General features: G+C 49.2%; 1 protein-coding gene across 4 annotated transcripts in view; it reads left to right on the top strand.

Moving 5' to 3' along the window:
- Positions 1–18,550, top strand: part of LOC140387976 (voltage-dependent calcium channel subunit alpha-2/delta-1) — an 890,358-nt gene that overhangs the window by 657,966 nt on the left and 213,842 nt on the right. For all 4 annotated transcript variants that reach the window (XM_072471400.1, XM_072471399.1, XM_072471398.1 and 1 more), the window contains one exon: positions 17,634–17,792. In XM_072471400.1, the coding sequence (XP_072327501.1) occupies positions 17,634–17,792 (159 nt within the window). The remainder of the gene's footprint in view (positions 1–17,633; positions 17,793–18,550) is intronic.

Here is an 18,550-nt window from a genome sequence, read left to right as displayed (position 1 = left end):
GGAGAAACACAGGATGGTCGTGGACTACAGCCAGACCATCAATCGATACACGCAGCTCGACGTGTACCCCCTCCCATGCATATCTGATATGGCCAATCAGATTGCGCAGTACCGGGTCTTCTCAACAATTGACCTGAAATCCGCCTACCACCACCTCTCCATCCGGAAGTCAGACCAGCCATACACTGCCTTCAAGGGGGACGGTCGCCTCTACCACTTCCTTAGGGTCCCTTTCGGTGTCACAAATGGGGTCTCAGTCTTCCAAAGAGAGATGGACCGAATGGTCGACCAGTACGGTTTGCGGGCCACTTTTCCGTACTTAGATAATGTCACCATCTGCGGCCATGACCAGCAGGACCACAATGCCAACCTCGATAATTTCCTCCGCATTGCCACTCTTCTCAACCTGACCTACAACAAAGAAGTGTGTGTTCAGCACGACCTGGTTAACCATTCTCGGCTATGTAGTCCAAAACGGACTTCTCGGGCCCGACCCCGAGCGCATGCGCCCCCTCATGGAACTTCCCCTCCCCCACTGCCCCAAGGCCCTCAAACGCTGCCTGGGGTTCTTTTCCCACTACGCTCAGTGGGTCCCAAACTATGCGGACAAGGCCCACCCACTCATTCAGTCCACCCAATTCCCCCTTGCGGCCAAGGCACAACATGCTTTCGCCCGCATCAGAGCAGACATCGACAAGGCCGGGATGCGCGCAGTGGATGAGTCACTGTCTTTCCAAGTAGAAAGCGACGCTTCAGACGTCGCCCTTGCCGCCACTCTAAACCAGGTAGGCAGACCCGTGGCATTCTTTTCCCGCACCCTTCATGCCTCGGAAAGTCGACACTCATCCGTCGAGGAAGCCCAAGCTATCGTTGAAGCTTTCGTTGTGCGGCATTGGAGGCATTACCTGGCCGGTAAGGATTCACCCTCCTTACGGACAAACGGTCTCGGTAGCCTTCATGTTCAATAACACACAGAGGGGCAAGATCAAAAATGATAAAATCTTGCGGTGGAAAATCGAGCTCTCCACTTATAATTACGAGATCTTGTATCGCCCCGGTAAACTCAACGAGCCCCCAGACGCCCTTTCCCGAGGTCCATGTGCCAGCGCACAAGTGGACCAACTCCGGGCCCTGCACGACAGCCTTTGTCACCCGGGGGTCACTCGATTGTACCATCTGGTCAAAGCTCGCAATCTGCCCTACTCCGTCGAGGAAGTAAGGACAGTCACCAGGGACTGCCAGGTCTGTGCGGAGTGCAAGCCGCACTTCTACCAGCCGGACCGCGCGCGCATGGTGAAGGCTTCCCGCCCCTTTGAACACCTCAGCGTGGATTTCAAAGGGCCCCCCCTCCACCGACCATAACACGTACATTCTCAGTGTGGTCGATGAGTACTCCAGGTTCCCCTTCGCCATCCCATGCCCCGATATGACGTCTGCCACCGTCATCAAGGCCCTCAGCACCACCTACATCCACAGTGACGGGATCCTCATTCATGAGCGACGAGCTGCGTCAGTTCCTGCTCAGCAGGGGTATAGCCTCCAGCAGGACGACCAGCTACAACCCCCGGGGAAACGGGCAAGTAGAACGGGAGAATGGGACGGTTTGGAGGGCCATCCAGCTGGCAGGAGGTCCTCCCTGACGCTCTGCACTCCATCCGGTCACTATTGTGCACCGCCACTAATAACACACCCCATGAACGTGTTTTTACCTTCCCCAGGAAGTCCACATCCGGGGTGTCGCGCCCGACTTGGCTCGCTGCTCCAGGACCGGTCCTTCTCCGTAGGCACATCCAACTCTGCAAGGCGGACCCCTTGGTGGACAGGGTTTACCTGCTCCACGCCAACCCTCAATATGCCTACGTTGAGTTCCCCGCCGGCTGCCAAGATATTGTCTCACTCATGGACCTGACACCGTCAGGTTCCACCCCAACACACCTCACCTCCCACCGCCCCACCAATATTGACCCCACCGGACCTCTCCTTTTCCGCACAAGAGGACGAAGAGGACTTCGGCACGCTCCCGGATTTCACCGATGACTGGCCAGCATCATCACCGCCACCACTGCCATCGGTGCCACCTCCACCACCGCCAGCACCGACTTCGCCGCCACCGTTACGCCGCTCCCAACTGTAGCCATTGGGTTGGCCAATTCCCGACTTAAAATGCAGATCCTCAAAGAATGCAGGGAAATTCAGTCAAGCCAGGAAAAACTAGCAGGTACAAATTTTCCTGTGTATTAGAACTTGCAGAAACCCAGACAACACTGAAACCAGCAACCATCCGCATATTAATGAGCGATCCCCGGGAACAATTGAAACATTTAAGGTAAATAAGGCCAAGCCAGACTCCTCGGCGCCAGCAGGAGCCAAGACAAAGGAAGGCCAACGGACACTCAGGAACCGCCCAGCGATCAGGGAACGGCTCCAGTATTGGAGAAATCGATCCAAGTGATCGGAACGTAGTCCAATCACTTGGAACCAGATACGGGGTCCGCCCCGAACGGCGCGAAGCCCCTGGGGACGAGAACGTAGAGTCCACAAGTTCAATTCATCCTTCTTGGCAGGGTCACTCAGCAGCGCGAAACAACCCTTGACAGTGACCTGCCTAGCTGCCGCATCAACCAAGTAAGTCTCCAGTCAACGCACGCTACGAGATAGGCGCTCCTAGCTACCAGTCCATACCAGCTTTGAATCCTGCAGACTCAGAACCGAACGAAAGGCCATTTGTTCCCCTGACCTGGTGAGCCAGTCCCAAAGCTAAGTATAGGCCTTTTAGTGTTAGAGATAGTCTAGTAAGTAGAGTTTCATGCATGAGTTGTGATTGACGGTGTATAATAAATGTGTTTTGATTTGAATCTTACCAATTGGTGTGTCGAGTTATTGATCAGTGCTTGAACTTGAACCTCGTGGCGGTATCATAAAGATACCTGGCGACTCTAGAGCAAAGACTATAGAAACAGAGCAAATTAAGTAAAGACACAACGAGCAACATTTCAGAGCCAACCAAAGGTTAGCAACATTTACTGGTGACATTCTGACGGGACTTAGAAGTGGCCTAACCACTCCGGGAGAACACAAAATTTGAATTAAGAATCCAGTTGGGAACAGAAAAACCACAAGTGTTCAAGCGGTTCTGATCAATCCTCATAATTCGGAAGCATGTTAATGCATGCGTAACTAACAGGGCTATAAGGTAAAACTGATAGATTTTTGTTGCGAAAAACTGTCGGGAGTTTTGTTTCCAGAAAATAGCGAACGCCGTACCCGTGTTTACAGCACCGCCTTAGTACCCCTCGTTCCAAATTTTAAAAGAGCATTCAGAAAGGAAAAATGGCAATGGAACGCCTTATGAACCCCCAGGAATTCAAGGTCGCAGCGACCAGCAGCAGAGTAGGACAGTGTCCCGTTTGGGAAGAAGAGATCAGAAAATATCTCAAAGGGAAAGGATGGCCCCTTTGGAGTGAATTATGTGATAATGAGGAAACAGGACCCGGGAGTATAGGACATACTTGGTGGGAGAACCTGTCAGAGATCCATAAGAAAAGCTTAGGGAAAGCTCGCAAGCCGATGGCAATCGTGTCCTGTCTGGCACAATTGCGAGGCACAGAGGAGGTCGTTCGGACGCTCCGCAAAGAGATAGAAGAGAGACATCGAATAAGCAAGGTCGATGTTAGTGAGATCGAGAGGGAGAATATAGAATTAAGAAGGAAGTTGGCAGCAAAGGAGGGAGAGGTGGATGGTGCAAAGTGGGCACACCAGTCTTGTCTAGCGCATCTGAGCAGCTTCCAAACCCAGTACGATAAGGCCTATCAGGACACGCAACGTGCAGTCCTGGTAAGAGAAGAGACAGAGAAACAGGTAGAGGCATTGCAAAGGCAGTGCAGCAATTTAAAGGCAGCGTGAAGAGCACTCCATGCTGCCACCACAGAGCACAGACAAAGCTCATTAGATCATGCAAAATGCAGGAAGCAGATTGCGGAACTGCAGTCTTTGCTTTCAGTGCAAAATGGGTTTCAGAGCACCTTTGTACACCAATTAGATGAGGAAGACGGCCCTGATTGGCAAGAATTAAACAAAACCGCGCATAGCTATGTTCAGGGAACATGTGCGCAAGGAAAGCCCCAAAAGAGAAAAGCACCCCAACCCCCCACAGAGCAGATAGATCAGGCACCGATGAATCCAGTCACTACCCACCGCACAGTCACATCGGAAGGTGACGCGGAATTCCTTTACACCACCCCCTTAACTGTGACCCAATTACGGGACACGTGCAAAAAGATCACACCGTTCCTCCTCACCTCAGACCCCCACCACTTCTTTGCTAGAGTAAAGTGACCATGTACGGCCTGGATGAGCACCAGCAAGTGAAGCTCACAGTTTTAAGCCGAGACCCTTCGGTTGTAGCAGCCCTTCCCGACCCACAGAATGTAGGAGGAGTCACCCTTGCAGAGATGCACACGGCGATCCTAGATGCGATCGGCTATAACAGAGGTGATCCAGTAGAAGGCCTGAATAAGTGCAGGCAGAAGAAAACCAAACACCCCACAGCATTTGCTGGACACCTGTGGATCCATTTTACAGCTGTTTTCGGCAACTTAGACTGCGCCCATTTGTCCCCAGACAACATGGCCAAATGGACCCGCACTCTTATCTCCCATGCCACAGAGGCACGACAAAAAGTCTGTACCAATTATGACCCCTCGGAAGAAGCAAACAACAAAAAATGGGTTTTAAAGAGGTTGTCCCGTCCCTGGGAGCAATCTGTCCACAACAAGCCCACAATTAGAAAACTCGAAGAACAGCAGGCAGCGGCAGATATCCAAGCAGTTAAAGCACACCAGAACCCCACATGGATGAACAAAAGCATGAACAGCCCCCCACAGAAACCACAGGAGTGTTACAACTGTGGACAATTAGGTCACTTTGCACGCGAGTGCAATGCCCCACAAAAGCCACAGAGAGCCCAGCAGGCAGGAACTCTGAATGGAAACAGGACAAAGCCCATACATAGTGTAAGCACCCGTTCAGACCAGGCAGACATGAATGGAACTGACTGACGGTGTTCGGGTTTCCCCACTTGGACCTGCGACACCTTTCGAATAGGTCCAGTCGTTGCAGTGAAAATACGGGAACAGCCCATCGAATTTCTCTGAGACACAGGAGGGTCCCGCACCACAATGAATTCCTCCACCATGTTCCAAAAAGACACGTGGCCCACTACAGCCACAATCACCCTCAGCGGCTTCACAGGCCACTCACAACAGGGACACATCACAGCCCCTGTACCCATTCAAATTGGCAATATTACAACAAAACACCCCATAGTTTTGGTCGATCTGGACCACACAGCAGAACACATTTTGGGCATTGATTTCATGAACTCCCACAACCTTTCATTTGACCCAGTAAATCAATGTGTCTGGAAAATGACAAAGTCAGCAAGAGCCCCCGCAATGCTCACAGTAGGAGAGTATGCTAATAAGATTAGCACAGTCGGCGATTTTTGGTTTGACCCGACCACAATTAGTGCAGACAAACAGGTTAGGGCAGTTCTTCAGAAGAACAGGGCCGCATTTGCAAGTCATAAACATGACTGGCAGAATGGCTGGTTCGGTTCAAATAATAGGACCTGACCCTAGACCCCAGAAGCAATATGGATTTCCCCAAGAGGCAGAGGGAGAAATCTCAAAGGTTATTGACAGCTTATTAGAACAAGGCATACTTCGATCGGTAGCCTCTACTAATAATGCCCCAATTTGGCCAGTAAGAAAGCCCGATGGATCATGGCGACTGACCATCGATTACCGGGAACTCAACAAAGTCACCCCTGCAGCAGCCCCCACGGTAGCCACAAGTCCTGAGGCCATGCTCAAACAGGGATTCAACTCACGATATTTTATAGTTTTGGACATCAGTAACGGATTCTGGTCCATTCCATTGGCAAAAGCGTGCCAGTACAAACCTGCCTTCACTTTCAAAGGTCAGCAGTACACGTGGACATGCCTTCCACAAGGATTCCACAACTCCCCCTCCATTTTCCACCGACAGCTGGCAAATGGTTTATCAAAATTTTCTCGCCCCGAATGTCTGGTCCAGTATGTGGACGACCTATTACTGCAGACAGACACCAAGCAGAGCACATCGAGCTTCTGTCCGAACTCCTGGAACTCCTACAGCAAATTGGATGCAAAGTGAACCCCAAGAAAGCCCAAATTTTGGAAAACAAGGTGGTATATTTGGGAACGATTATCATGCATGGTAAACGTGAGATCGAGCATAAAAGAATTGACTCGATTGTCAAATTCCCCCTTCCTCAGAATGTTTCAGCTCTCCGGTCGTTTTTACGACTGGTTGGCTACTGCCGAAACCATATTGACGGTTTTGCCACCAAGGCAGCGCCCCTCTCGGAACTCCTAAAGAAAGAAGACCCTTGGGAATGGCTTCCACAGCACACGGATGCTGTAGATGTTTTAAAGCGCGCACTCATTGCAGCCCCCGCATTACAGGTTCCAGACCCGCTTTCCCCCTATGCTATAGAGATAGCTAGCACAGAGCGTACCCTTTCGGCCGTGCTCCTCCAGGAACGAACAGTTAAGACCCGCTTACACCTCTAGAGTTTTAGATCCTGTGGAACAGGGATTTTCGGCCTGTGAGAGGCACCTGCTCGCAGTTTTCTGGGCAGCTCAATACTTTTCATACATCACCGGATTAAACCCGATCACAATCCTCATGGAACACACCCCCACCCAACTTTTACTAGACGGACGACTTAAGGACGGTACAGTAAGCCAGATTAGAGCAGCCAGATGGACCCTTCTTTTTCAGGGACGGGACATTACTGTTAAAAGGACAAAGACCCACACTTTCCTAGCCGACAGCCTTCAGTACCCAGGCACCCCCCACGAATGTGAAATAATCTCACCGCACCACAACACAGGCCCTTTTATCGCGAAAACACCCCCCAAAAAGATAGGTAGTTCACCCCAGAGCCCCCAGCACACAGACACGTGCGCACCTTTGAGAATATATGTGGATGGTTCTTCCACTGTATTAAACGGGCAGCGCATTACAGGATGCGGCATCTATGTTGAGGACGCACAGGGACGCGCCCCAGAAGAAATCTACTTAAAACTACCAGGACACTTAGGTGCGCAGCCGGCAGAACTCGCAGCCATTGCGTACATTATAGATCACCGAGATTCCTTCCCCAGCTCAGCAGAAATATACTAGGACAGCCTCTATGTCTGTAACAGCCTCACAGAATTCCTACCCCTGTGGAAAACAAGAGGATTTTCCGCGGAGGGAAAACCCCTCCCTTCAGCCCCATTGCTCCGGCACATTTTCGACAAAGCACAGGACAGGACATTTGGTATAATTAAAGTCCGAAGTCACCACCGTTCCTCCCCACCTGGAAATGTAAAAGCCGACGCACTGGCTAAAGCAGGTTCCAGACATGGACATTTTTGGAACCCCCCCGAAAGCGCCCCAGTGAATGCAGTTCAGGTCTCACAGACTAATATCGAGGATTTAGTGCAGGCCCAGAAGCAAGATAGTAATCTCAGGGAGATTTTAAAAGGAAGCTTTCCAGCCCCATATGACAGGTTTAAAAATGCACTGACCACACATGACAGTGTGATCCTGAAAGACACCCTTTATGTGGTTCCTGAACAGGACAGGAATCAGCTTATTTGTTTGTTCCATGATAGTCATGGGCATCAGGGAATTGACCCCACTACAGCCCACCTCAGGCAGCTCTGTTGGTGGCCGAATCTAAAGGAAGACGTCACGCACTATGTTGAAAAGTGCCTTATCTGTGCCCAAAACAATCCGGACAAATATGCGAAGAAAGCTCAGCTTAGCCACACCCGCCCCATTAATGGCCCCTGGACTAACCTCCAGATTGATTTCATAGGACCATTGCCCCCTAGCAGGAATGGTCACAAGTACGTATTAGTTGTGATAGACACGTTTATGAAATGGGTAGAAGCATTCCCATCTAGAACAAACACGGCAAAGACTACCGCTAAGATTTTAACCCACCACATCTTTACGAGATGGGGACTCCCCCGTAGCATTGAATCTGACCAAGGTTCCCATTTTACGGGACGTGTCATGAAGAACGTCCTCATGATATTTGGCATTACCCAAAAATTCCACATCGCATACCACCCCCAGTCAAGTGGTATCGTGGAGCGAATGATTCGGACTCTAAAGGCAACCCTCAGGAAAATGGTCCAACAAAACAGCACCACTTGCGATTCAGTCCTCCCTTTTGCACTAATGTTTTTGTGTAACACTGTTTCGACATCCACAGGATACACCCCACACACTCTCATGACTGGACGCCCCATGAAAGGCACAGAATTTTTATTAGGACTTGACTTGACCAGCCCCGAAGTGACAGCCCTCACACACGAGAACGCAGTGAAACAGTTAGTTGAGAATGTAAAAAGGGCTCAGCTAGCAGCCGCAGTAAAATTAGGCACCAGGAAGAAACAGAGCAAGGCCTGTTTCGACAAGACAGTGCATGCGACTGAGTTTGAAGTAGGACAGCAGGTCATGCTCTCCATTTACAACCCCAGCACATTCCTGTCACAAAAGTATTCGGGTCCGTACTCCGTTGCGGACAAAGTAAGCCCCTCCATTTCTAAAATTAAGTACCCCAACGGGAAGACCGCGTGGTTTCATATTGACCAGCTCAAGGCATATGGCTCGCAGTCTAACCACGCACACCACGTCATGCTCGGCGCAGCAGACCACACCCCGCCCACAGCCACGTACCCTCCCCCAACACGTCCACCCCATCCACGGACTCTACCTCGACTCTACCCCCGAACTCTAGACTCCGCCCCGGCACGCCCACAGACAGCAGCAGCAGCGACAGCGACTGTGACACAGGCAATAGCCACAGCACCACTCCCTACTATCCCCATGCAACAGGACCCACACCCAGCGAATCTGACCATGATTCGAGTGATCCCTTCCTAATCATATTCCTCAACAAACCTCACCAAAGACCACCGTGCTACGATGACGACCCCGACTCCGTCCCCACAGAATTAGACACAATTATTTGGCACCGTGACAATTCATGCAGGCTCGTCCAAAACGATGAGATGGACCCTAAGTCACACCATGCAGCTTTGGCAACCCTCATCCATTCACGAGTATGGCATCCAGGAGCAGATGATGACATTGAGTCTGACTCCCAAATCGAGAACCCCTTTGTGACCCTGTTCGCAAGTGATAACTGAGGTGTCCAAATGATGTTTTAAAAAGGAACCGCTTGGGAGAAACGGTGTCCTTTTTGATGAAACCTGCAGCATGTTTGTTCAATGTTTGTTCGTTAATGTTATTGTTAAGTGTAGTTTGTCCCAGACAACAGTTCAGAGGAACTAGTCTGTCGACAGAAAATTGTTAGAGGATCTAGTTTGTCCCAGACAATAGTTCAGAGGAACTAATCTGTCGGCAGACAACAATCATAACTACTCTCCTGATTCGAAGGTAACCACGAACGGCAGCCCTCACGACGACCACATTCTTACCCATTCTTGCCGGTTGCTTAGTCAGTGGAGAAACGGCATTGGTTTCCGCCCTGCCTGAGGACCCCCCCCCCCTCTGGTCAGCTACGCTCGGGTAGAGCACATATGGCATTGATCACCGTCCTACCCGGGGATTCCATCCAAATCTTACCCGCCGCGGCCCACACTCATCCCATTTTGGCTCGATTACATTAAAAATTCCTTTGTTTGGTTTAGCAACCCTTAGGATTGCTTCCCTCTGCTATTTACATCCTCAAACACTAGGATGGTGAATCACACAGGCTGCGAGGTGGCTCGCAGTACGGCAGTATTCTCTTAGATGTCTAGTCCAAATATTTGGTTTTTTAAAAAATGAGTGAGTCACGCATGGTGACCAATTATAAAGGGAAATTGGCACTAAAAGACAGACATGCTAACGTACAAAGATATTAAAAAAGATAGTAACAGAAACTATGCTTGATCCACAGAATTCCAGAAGCTTCAGGAAGAGAGAAGAGATGAAAAGGAAGAGAAGAGAAGAAAGAAGAGAACAATGAAGACATTATACGTGTTTTTCGTTGTCATGATAATGTGTATTCGGTTACGAGCGAATACAAACCCCCTGACCACAACCCCCCCCGGCTGTCAATGATTCACTTCCCCATAGCACCCAGAGCCCAGTGACAAGTAACAACACACCATCATGGTGTGATAGGTTTATAACATGGTACTCCCTTTCATACGCAGTTGAATCCCTTCTAGCATTGGCGATATTTTGCAGCATCGTGCAGAATATCCGCATGAGAAAATGGCGAAGGAGAGCCTACTGCTCTCGCACCCCGGTATACAGGATGAGATCCCCTATCTTCGGTTTTCACCAGGCCCCCGAACCCCTCGATCTACAATAAAGGACATTCGTTCGGCATCATTTTGTGAATAAAGACAACTGAGAGATTGTACAAATCTGAGCTTGACCACCAAGCCAGAGGGCAATGTGAATCTGCTATTATTTTTCTATTGTTAGGAAGTTAGTATGATTGGATGTTTAAGTGAGTGTAGTTTATCGAAGATAGTTAGAGGTACCGTTTTTTTTTATGTTGTACTGCATGTCCCTGTTGTGACATAGCGCCACTTAGAACTGTCAGTTAAAAAATTTATTGCATAGTTATGGTCAGTGTAGAGGCCATGGAAGAGTGCTCGCTGGGTCAGGAAGTGAAGACGATGCAGTTGTGTGATCCTTCACACTTCGCGTTAGGGATCACAAGGAGGGAGTGTAGCTACCTGGGTTGTCCACTTCCCGACTTAAAATGGAGATCCGCAAAGAATGCAGGGAAATTCAGTCAAGCCAGGAAAAACTAGCAGGTACAAAGTTTCCTGTGTATTAGAACTTGCAGAAACCCAAACAGCACTGAAACTAGCAACCATCCACATATGAATGAGCGATCCCCGGGAACAATTGAAACATTTAAGGTGAATAAGGCCAAGCCAGACTCCTCGGCGCCAGCAGGAGCCAAGACAAAGGAAGGCAAATGGACACTCAGGAACCGCCCAGCGATCAGGGAACGGCTCCAGTATTGGAGAAATCGATCCAAGTGATCGGAACGTAGTCCAATCACTTGGAACCAGATGCGGGGTCCGCCACAAACGGCGTGAAGCCCCTGGGGATTATAAAGTAGAGTCCCCAAGTTCAATTTGTCCTTCTTGGCAGGGTCACTCAGCAGCGTGAAACACCCCTTGACAGTGACCTGCCTAGCTGCCGCATCAACCAAGTAAGTCTCCAGCCAATGCACTCTACGAGATAGGCGCTCCTAGCTACCAGTCCATACCAGTTTTGAATCCTGCAGACTCAGAATCGAACGAAAGGCCAATTGTTCCCCTGACCTGGTGGGCCAGTCCCAAAGCTAAGTATAGGCCTTTTAGTGTTAGAGAGTCTAGTAAGTAGAGTTTTATGCATGAGTAGTGATTGACGGTGTATAATAAATGTGTTTTGATTTGAATCTTACTAATTGGTGTGTCGAGTTATTGATCAGTATTTGAACTTGAACCTCGTGGCGGTATCATAAAGATACCTGGCGACTCTAGAGCAAAGGTTATAGAAACAGAGCAAATTACGTTAAGACACAACGAGCAACATTTAAGAGCCAACCAAAAGTTAGCAACACAACGAAGCACCAAAGCACCGGACCGGCTGAACCTTTGACGGACTCCGGACCGTCAACATGGACTTTTCTTTCCCTACCACTGTACATAATTGCACTAATTGTATATAGTTTGACGTCACCCCCGCCGGACTCATTTTTAACATGGGGTGAATGTGGTGAACCACTGTAATAGGAGATGTAAGGTAGGACCAGGTAGGTTCGCCGGTAGCTCCTGCCGGCTGGCTCCGCCCACGGAGAACTGTATAAATATGTATGACCTCCAGTGTCCTGCCATTTCGCCAGCTGCAGCAGGAGGCCACACATCTGACTGTAATAGAGCCACAGTTGTGCCCAACTTTAGATCGTGTATCAAGTACTAACACGGAAGTTCAATCTCACTTCGCTGGATCTTTTTCAGTCGCTGAAAGTTGGGCAGATGGTGGCCAGTCGATGTCTCCTTTAAACTTGATACCGTTCCTGAAACTCACTATTTTGGACAACATACAAGATGGCCGGCAGGGAGACTTACACGGTTACATAGGATATACAGCACAGAGAACGACAATGTGGGTCAACCAGTCCATTTTGGAGTTCTGAGTTTCCCTCTTTCCTTCCCTCTCAGATGCTTGTCCAACTTTCCATTAAATCCATCGATACTATCCCCTTCAACCACTCCCTGTGGTAGTGAGTTCCACATTCTTATCACACTTTGGGTACAGGAGATTTTTCTGAATTCTCCATTGGGTTTTGTGGTGATGATCTTTTAGTGCTGGCCTCTGGTTATGCTCTTGCCACAAGAGGAAACAATCGTTCTGTATACCACAGGGCTAAATCGCTGGCCAGCAGCACAGTTCAATTCCCGTACCAGCCTCCCCGAACAGGTGCCAGAATGTAGCGACTCGGGGCTTTTCACAGTAACTTCATTTGAAGCCTACTTGCGACAATAAGTGATTTTCATTTAATTTTTCATTTCATTTCCAGAAAAAGACCTTTCATCCTTCTTTTTTCAAGAGTAAAGAGGCCCATCCTGCCAGTCCTTCTCGGGATATGTATACCTACACATCTCTGATGTCATCCTTGTCAATTTGTTTTGCACCCTCTCCAGCCCCTCTTATATCCTTTTCCTAATATGGCGAATCAAAATTACATGCACCACTCTTAAGAATTTCCTCTGATTTAATCCAGTCCTTGCTGACTTGACTATTCAATCTGTAGAGCAGATTTCATGCTGATGGTGAGAAAATCAAGTCTCCCGATGACAAGGATAAAAGGGGCAGAATTCTCTGATAATGGGGTTACGTCTCCATGCCTGCATGAAAACGGGAGCTGTTGCTGGTTTCTTTAACTACTTGGTTTTCTGTGGCTCTGTTCCAATTAGGGCAATCAGTGAATTTGCCTTTCTTTCTATGCTATCTATGTCCGAATGCTTAGAGTCGCCAGGTATCGAATGATACCAGCACAAGTTTCAACCGGCTATCGATCAAAGAGCCAAACACCAGTTAGTTAGTTCAAGGTCAAGGATACTTTATTTACACACAATTAGTCATGCAACATAAACACTACTAGTTAACTACACCTATCAGCTAAGACAACCTGTACTTAACTTCGGGCACCTGGCTTAGGTCAGAAAACAGTAGCCGCTGTTCAATTCTGGATCTCTCAGGTTCAAAGGAGTAGCTGCTGCTCAGCTGGGCTCATCCGTCTAGTAGCGGGCGTTGAACTTGGACTCGATTCTGGTGTTGCTACGGTTGGCGATGACTGTGACTGGTGTACCAAGGCCAAAAGAGGGTGAACATATGGCATTATGGTCCTTCAACTTGGGCCTTGCTAATTGGGTGATCCCTGATCACTCTGTTCGATTCTTTAGCCAATAGGTGGGCGGGGATCTGGATGGCTGGGCGTGTCCCAAGCGGTCACTGACCCCGTTGTTTGCGTTTCCCTTGAACAGGGAGTGGCGCCGAAATGTCTGGGACTGTCCCGGCTGCTTGCGTACCAGTCTTTTGTTTTGGGGAAGCTGGGCCATCAAATGCTAATCGGCTTGATTAACAAGCTAATGGGACGGAGTTTCGATACCATCTGGACTTTTGCTGACAAATATGCAATTCAGGCTCTGAGCCTGCCTGAGTCTTGGCTTCTCCATTTTACCCGCTGGTCTTTGCGAGTTCCTCTGCACCTAGTTGGAAGTGGCCATCCCAGATGGCTACAGCCGAATCACTCTGGACTTACCTGGAGAAAGTCCAGAGTTATTCTCTGTTTTGCAGGGGTGTAGCAGGGCCCCGGAGTGTTCCTCGCAGCTCTGGCTGCCGATACGGGGCCCTGCACATCCAGGCCCGATTGCGGGGCGGAGGCTCATAGAATTCCGGCCAAGGCCTTTAGTGGAGGCTTGTTTACGCCACAGACATAAGCATATATATATATGTCTAGAGTAAGTGATATATTGGGCGCGACTTTGTGTCGGGATGCGGGCGTTGAATGTTGCGAGAGGCCTCTGCCGAGATTTGTGACGCTCGAACTGCCTCGCCAGACTTAACGGAGTGAGGATGAGATCTAGATCAGCATATTTAAGTGAGTCATTAAGCAGTATGCTGCGACGCAACATGGCTGTTAAATGTTGGGAGACCCCGTTCCCTGAATCTACCTGGCTGGCATGCCTCGCGAGATCTGACATGTTCTCGCGAGATGTTGTGATGTGAAGCCCGCCCATTGTGGGCGTGATCACGTTTTGGCAAATCTGCATATTAGAGCAAGACAGCTAGTCTCACTCTAATATGCAGTTTCCTGAGGTAACCAAGGCGTTGGGATCTATCCCCTTCACCTTAGAGACCTCGGGCGAGCACCGTTCAATACTGGTCCCCACAAACGGGTTCAGAAGGAACGGCACTCGTGGCGATCTCTCCGGGGATTGGAGGCCCCCAGATCCTTTCCCTCTGGGCAGGGTGGCACACTGGACTGCCAAGGTGCCCAGATGGCACTGCCAGCTGGCTGGGGCATTTCCAGGTACCAGGCCGGCAGACCCAACGTGCCAAGCTGGCATTTCTTTGCGTGGCAGTGATCGGGCCCTGGGGTGTCCTGTACACGTGAGGTTGGGTTTCGGGAGGCCGAGGACCCCTTATAGGTGAGTTGGGGCTTTGGGGTGTCACGTCTGGGAGTCGAGAGATCTTGACGGCATTTTAAAATGGCATCCCGATCTCTCCCTGCACTGAGAAGGTTCGGTGAGTGGGACTCCTCAGTGCAGAAGACAGATTGAGTGCGGCCTCGACCGCGAGTTCCGCACTGAGCCCTTGTATCTAACCCAAGTCGCATTAGATAGTATTGTGTTTCCCGGCGCTGCAAGCCCCAGGAAACAAGTGGCTAAACGCGCTCATTACGGGATATAGTTCCCATTTGGTTCATTCACAACTATTTTCTATTTGTATAAATAGTTTCCAAACAAAATTGCACCAATAGGTAAACTGTTGTGTGATTTTAAAAAACAATCAATGTCATAATTCTTAAGGGTTCATGCCACTGTATTAATGTCCAACAGAATTAATCTTTCTTTTCTAATAATGTGGATTAATTAAAGTGTCTTAGATGATTAGATGCTAAAATATAAATGCGGGGTAATGGCATTACCGACATCGCCCGAATGTTGAGCAGCATTATAGCAAGAAATAGGACTGAGTTTGAAATCAAAATATTTAATTAACTTGGGTGTCTTGTGTGAAAGTCTCTTATAAAACATATTAGCGGGGGCGGGATATGCAGGCAGGGACTGAGTTTCAGATGGGAAACCCAGAATTTTGGGTTGCCTCACATGTTGTGATGTTTTAACTACGCCCATCCCATGTGTCTTTGGCATGTTTCTCCCACCAAAATCAGTCTGACTGACAGGCCAAGCCACCAGTTAGGCAGAGGGCTTATGGAGGGGGCCATAGGAACAGGTAGGTTGACCAATGAACTGGTGAGAGAGGAGGGTTTCAATCATTGATCCTGGTGAGGTAGAGGCAGATATATAATCCTTGGGAGGGGGTGGGGGGAGATCTAATCCTGAACCCAGTCAGGAGACACCTGATCCTGGAGTGTGTCAGATTCCAGATTTGACGCGGTGGGATCTGATTCTACACCGAGCAGATGTCCAATGCTGGGAGTGTTCTGATCCTGGGATGTGGGGCTTCGATCAGCCCTGCGAATCTTTGCAGAGCTGTCTGATTGTGGTGGTGGGGAGGGGGAGGGGGGAGGGGGGAGGGGGTTAGATGAGCGGAAGGTGGAAGCCCCAATCTGGAGAGCTACCTGTCAGCCTTTTTGGCTGTAGTGTCAGAAGAGACTATTGGCCATTGCTGGGATTACAACCGTACCAAATAAGATGGGGGTGATCTAACAGCCTCGCCTGACGTGGGACGCGATGCGGCCAGTAAATCTCGCGAAAGGCCTCTTGCAAGACTTTCCGAGCTTGTTACGCCTCATGAGATCTAACGGGATCTCGTGAGGCGTCACAATCCGGATCCAGCCCACAATCGGCGGGGCCCAGATTTGCATATTCAAATGAGTAGTTAGTCTCACTTGAATACATCTATGCAGAATCTATCTAGCGCCCTGGATCGAATCCCCTTGCCTCGGAGACCATGAGCCGGCGCCATTTAGCACCGGTCTCCATAAACATAGACCAAGCGAAACGGCACTTGGGGGAGGGGGGGTGTGGTCTCCCAGGTGAGCGGAGGCCCCAGGGTGGTCAGCCTCTGGGCAGGATGGTACACTAGCATTGCTGATGCCACCTGGGCAACTTGGCACCAAGGTGGCACTGCCAAGCTTCTTGGGTGGCACTGCCAGGGTGCCAGGTTGGCAGTGTCACTCTGGTGCCACCCCAGCACTGCCAGGGTTCCCAGTTGGCAGCGCCTGGCTGGCAGGTGCACTGGTAGGGTTACAGGCTGGTAGTGTCAAGGTGCCCAAGACGTGGGTTGGGCTTGGGAGTGCCCTGCCCTTATGAGGTGGGGTGAGGAGGGCTCGAGGACCCCCTAAGCATTAAGTAGGGGCATTGGGGGAGTCCAGGGGTCATGTTGTGGGGTCGGGAGATCGGGTACCATTTAAAAGTGACGCCCTAATCTCTTCCTGCATTGGCGAGTGGAACTCCTCAGTGCAGGAAATTCAGGTAAGTGTGGCTTTGGTGTGACCATTCTCACCGAGGCTCGAAAAAGAATCGAGTGCTGTTTAATAGTGGGCACTATTTTTGGATGCCAAGACCATGCCCATTCTCATAGTCAAAAGTGATGAACTTTTTAGTAGTTGGACCCCAATTAATAGCCAAAAAATTTGTATTGGCAAATTACTATTAATACATTCATTAATTGCCTTCTATTTCAGCAGAGGCACAAATTAATTTTAATAACTAATCACATGCATTGAAATAATGGAGAGAACAATGGCATGCAAACTCAGTACACACTTGTTTATTTTACCTTGCGATTGGCCTGAGATGGTGTTTCATATTAAGGAGTCATAAAAGCTGAATAATATGTACCAGCTGTAATGGATGTACGCTGCTTCTTACCTCTCCAAATTCCTCGCTTGCTCTCCGAAAGTCGAGGAGATATGCTGTAGTATGGTTTCATGTCACCTGACACCTTCAAGCACAGTGACTAAGTCAACCTCAGCAAGATTTTAATTAGGGGCCTGCACAACATATCCGGCCCTTTGATGGACATCCCAAATGCACACTTCCCAGCAGAGGTCATTGGGCAGCAGTGAAGAAATAGAGTTAAGGCCAGAGAGGTAACACCATCAGAGCAGCCATTTGGAACTCTCGGTGGAACAGAACGAGGTGAGATGCGCCAATCAGCGCAAACGTGTGATTGAACCTGGGCTACCTTTGGTTGTGGTCTCTGTAGCTTAGTGTGACACCAGGCAATTCCCAATTGGACCACCTGCGTGTGGGACCAAATTATTTAAACTTATGCATTTGATTGAAACTCCTTTTTGTCTTACTGTATTTCAGTTCAACAATCAAGCAAAATCCGTCAGCTGCTTCAGGCATCTTGTGCAAGCCAATGTCAGGAACAAAAAGGTCCTCAAAGATGCGGTTAACCAAATTCAGGCCAAAGGAATCACTGACTATAAAAAAGGGTTTACATTTGCTTTTGAGCAATTGCTAAATGTAAGTACCTTCATTTCTGTTCCTAAATGATTGCATGGACGACATTTAGTTCTGAAATTATGCTAAATATTGAGTAGCCATATTCAGTTTTAAATCAATAGAATTGATTGCAAAGCATGCTGATAGTTTTAAACTTAAGAAAAATGAGAAAATATCGATGTTACAACACTATCTGACCAGTGAGGAGCTACGGGACAATTCAGTTCCAGATCAGGAACCTAAAAACAAGATAAATTAAGGCATTCCAAATACATTGGAGTTGTATTTGAGATTCAGCATCCGAGTGTTGTAGAATCATAGGGCATCATTTTATGGTCCCCCAGCAGCCCTCCCATCCACCCTCAACCTGTCTCCCATTTTATGCCCATTCCCCCAGACCTATTGAGGCCACTTAAATGCCTCATCCTGCCCCTGCTGCTATTTTGCCTGCATCAGGGGAAGGACATATCTCAGCAGTGTTTATCGGGTGAGCTTGTATCGGGCAAGGGGGGTAGGGATACTTACTACCTTGATGGTCCCCTGCGCCAATCAGAGATGCCGCCCTACAAGGTCATATCCTCACCCCCCCTAACTTTCCTCCCAACGACCTCTCAAAGATGAAGGTGGAAACCTCGTCTTAGCCAACTAATGCCCAACTTAAATGGCCATGGGTCAGCTGGTGTTGGCGGGGATGTGTTCCCTATCGAATCTTTGACTGGCGGGGCAGAGTACCCCGCCATCTGAAAAATCCTGCCCATAGATTCGCAGGAACCTACAGC

This window comes from Scyliorhinus torazame, chromosome 13 (assembly GCF_047496885.1).
Source record: "Scyliorhinus torazame isolate Kashiwa2021f chromosome 13, sScyTor2.1, whole genome shotgun sequence".
NCBI lineage: Eukaryota > Metazoa > Chordata > Chondrichthyes > Carcharhiniformes > Scyliorhinidae > Scyliorhinus > Scyliorhinus torazame.
This window is presented reverse-complemented; position numbering and strand designations above follow the sequence as displayed.